The sequence below is a fragment of the Tremella mesenterica genome (genome assembly GCF_000271645.1).
Source record: "Tremella mesenterica DSM 1558 unplaced genomic scaffold TREMEscaffold_4, whole genome shotgun sequence".
NCBI lineage: Eukaryota > Fungi > Basidiomycota > Tremellomycetes > Tremellales > Tremellaceae > Tremella > Tremella mesenterica.
The window spans coordinates 1,338,351-1,340,225 of NW_006711228.1; the positions used below are offsets into that span (position 1 = coordinate 1,338,351).

The 1,875-nt window shown below is 42.0% G+C and overlaps 2 protein-coding genes across 2 annotated transcripts in view; one reads left to right on the forward strand and one right to left on the reverse strand.

The window, feature by feature from the left end:
* TREMEDRAFT_71529 (uncharacterized protein) overlaps nucleotides 1–534 on the forward strand; it is a 4,439-nt gene extending 3,905 nt beyond the window's left edge. The window contains exon 12 of the mRNA XM_007004311.1: nucleotides 74–534. Within this exon, the coding sequence (XP_007004373.1) occupies nucleotides 74–499 (426 nt within the window). The 3' untranslated portion in view covers nucleotides 500–534. The remainder of the gene's footprint in view (nucleotides 1–73) is intronic.
* A 390-nt stretch (nucleotides 535–924) lies between these two features.
* TREMEDRAFT_68502 (uncharacterized protein) overlaps nucleotides 925–1,875 on the reverse strand; it is a gene marked incomplete at both ends in the record, with an annotated part of 2,428 nt that continues 1,477 nt past the window's right edge. The window contains 2 exons of the mRNA XM_007004248.1: nucleotides 925–1,569; nucleotides 1,806–1,843. Of these exons, the coding sequence (XP_007004310.1) occupies nucleotides 925–1,569; nucleotides 1,806–1,843 (683 nt within the window). The remainder of the gene's footprint in view (nucleotides 1,570–1,805; nucleotides 1,844–1,875) is intronic.

Sequence of the window (1,875 nt, forward strand, 5' to 3'; positions counted from 1 at the left end):
CTTTTGGTGCTCCAACACCATCGCATCAACTCCAGCAAATACTTTCCCTCCCACATTCGGAGGTATAACAGAGAATGGTGCTCCCGTCGGTATCGGTGAACTCACTTGGGATTGGGCATTAGATTTCAGAAATATCATCGTCATAATTGGACCTTCAACTCGTATAGGGACTAGAAATCCATTACATTTTCAAAGAGGTGCTTATGATGGTAAAAAATTCGGATACGATCAACCTGATGGTGATTCTGAAATCACTCGTTGTGTTTCTTTAGAAGATGAAAATGTTGAAGAAAACATTCCTGTTGAATATCTCAAACCTGCATATCCTGATGGACCAGGTCAATTGGTGGTCGTCGTAGGTGGTGGGAATGATATAAGAGGACAACAAAGAGTTACTCAATACGAAAATGATGGACAATGGATGTTGGAAGCTGAAGAAGGTGATGAAGGAGCTTTGGTCTTGGATGCGAGGGGTTTGTGTAGGATTTGGAGAGTGTGAGTCAGGGTGGGTTTGAATGCATTGGTCTTGGTGACAATTCGTGACATTTGTCGGTGGGATAGATCATTTGCGACTTGCCATACCAGTGTTGGTAGGCCTAACTTACTGTTGTGAAAATGATGATCTGAGACTTGGCAGCTGACTTGGGGGAAATGATTGGTGACCGACATGGACTGACCCTCCAAAGGTATACTTGAGGAGGGGTGCATATTGACACTCGAGCATGATCAAACCAAAAGTGGTCCGTGAAGATGGGAGATGATATCAAGTACTCTTACTCGTACTCGTACTCCTTATGTTCGTCGTACTCTACTGAAGGTGAATCGTTTGCATGACGAACAGACCAATAAACTATGAATCTACTAACTACAATTCAGACATTCATCTCTGTCAATGTAAAGCTACAACACAAAACCATCATCATCTCACCCTCTCCAAATTTGAAAATATCTAGGAATACTAGTTTTACCCCATCTAACCAACTCTACTTTTTTCATCCCTTCTTCATACGTTCTGACAACTTCATATACCCTATTACCCATTCCGACCTCTTCTAACCATTTCATTCGTTCTACCAACCCTTCAAGTTCTTCCACTTCACTACCTCTATCTGGTAAATTGATATGTAAGACCTTCAAATTACTCTGAGACAATAGATCGAAACATTGATGAACAGGTTCAAAAGAGGGAAGGGTGATGTATAATTCTTCAAGATTGCAGAATTCTTGAAGGAGGAGGGAGAGTGTATCTGAAGAAAGAATAAAGTTCAGGAGAGAAAGTTTGAGTAAATTTCTAGGAGAAAGTTGACAGGATAAAAATGGGATAGAATGAGGTAAGAGGGGAATTTGAGAGTTTGAATAAGTTATATGAAGGGATTGAAGGGATGGGACGGGTGGTAAGTGGGGAAAAGGGAGAGAAGGAGGGGGAATGGGTTTGTGAGAAGTGAAAGTGGAAATTGGGAAAGAGTTGGAAGTGGTAGTAGGGGAAGAAAGAGGTTTGGAAGGTGATATTGATATTGAAAGTGTGTGTAGGAAAGGAAGTGGAGGGAAATGGGACATGTCGGTTAAACCCTGTATGTCAGGGTAGAGTTTCAATCATGAATTAATCAAAGTTGATTCTCCGTTGTGCTACGGATGAACAAGAAAGAGGGTAGAGATGATATGAGTGATCCATACTCAATTTGGGTAAATTGTTCATAAAAAGGGTTCAATCTACTCAACCTGGGAGATCCAAGTTGAGCAATACAAACTGGAATAGGCGGGGGGGGGGGGGGGGGACCCATAAAGGGGAATATGGAATAACTCACGGAATGACTCAAAGCCTCAACCCCAAGTTCTTCTAATCCTTCCGCTCGGCCGAATTATCTCTCCCATTCC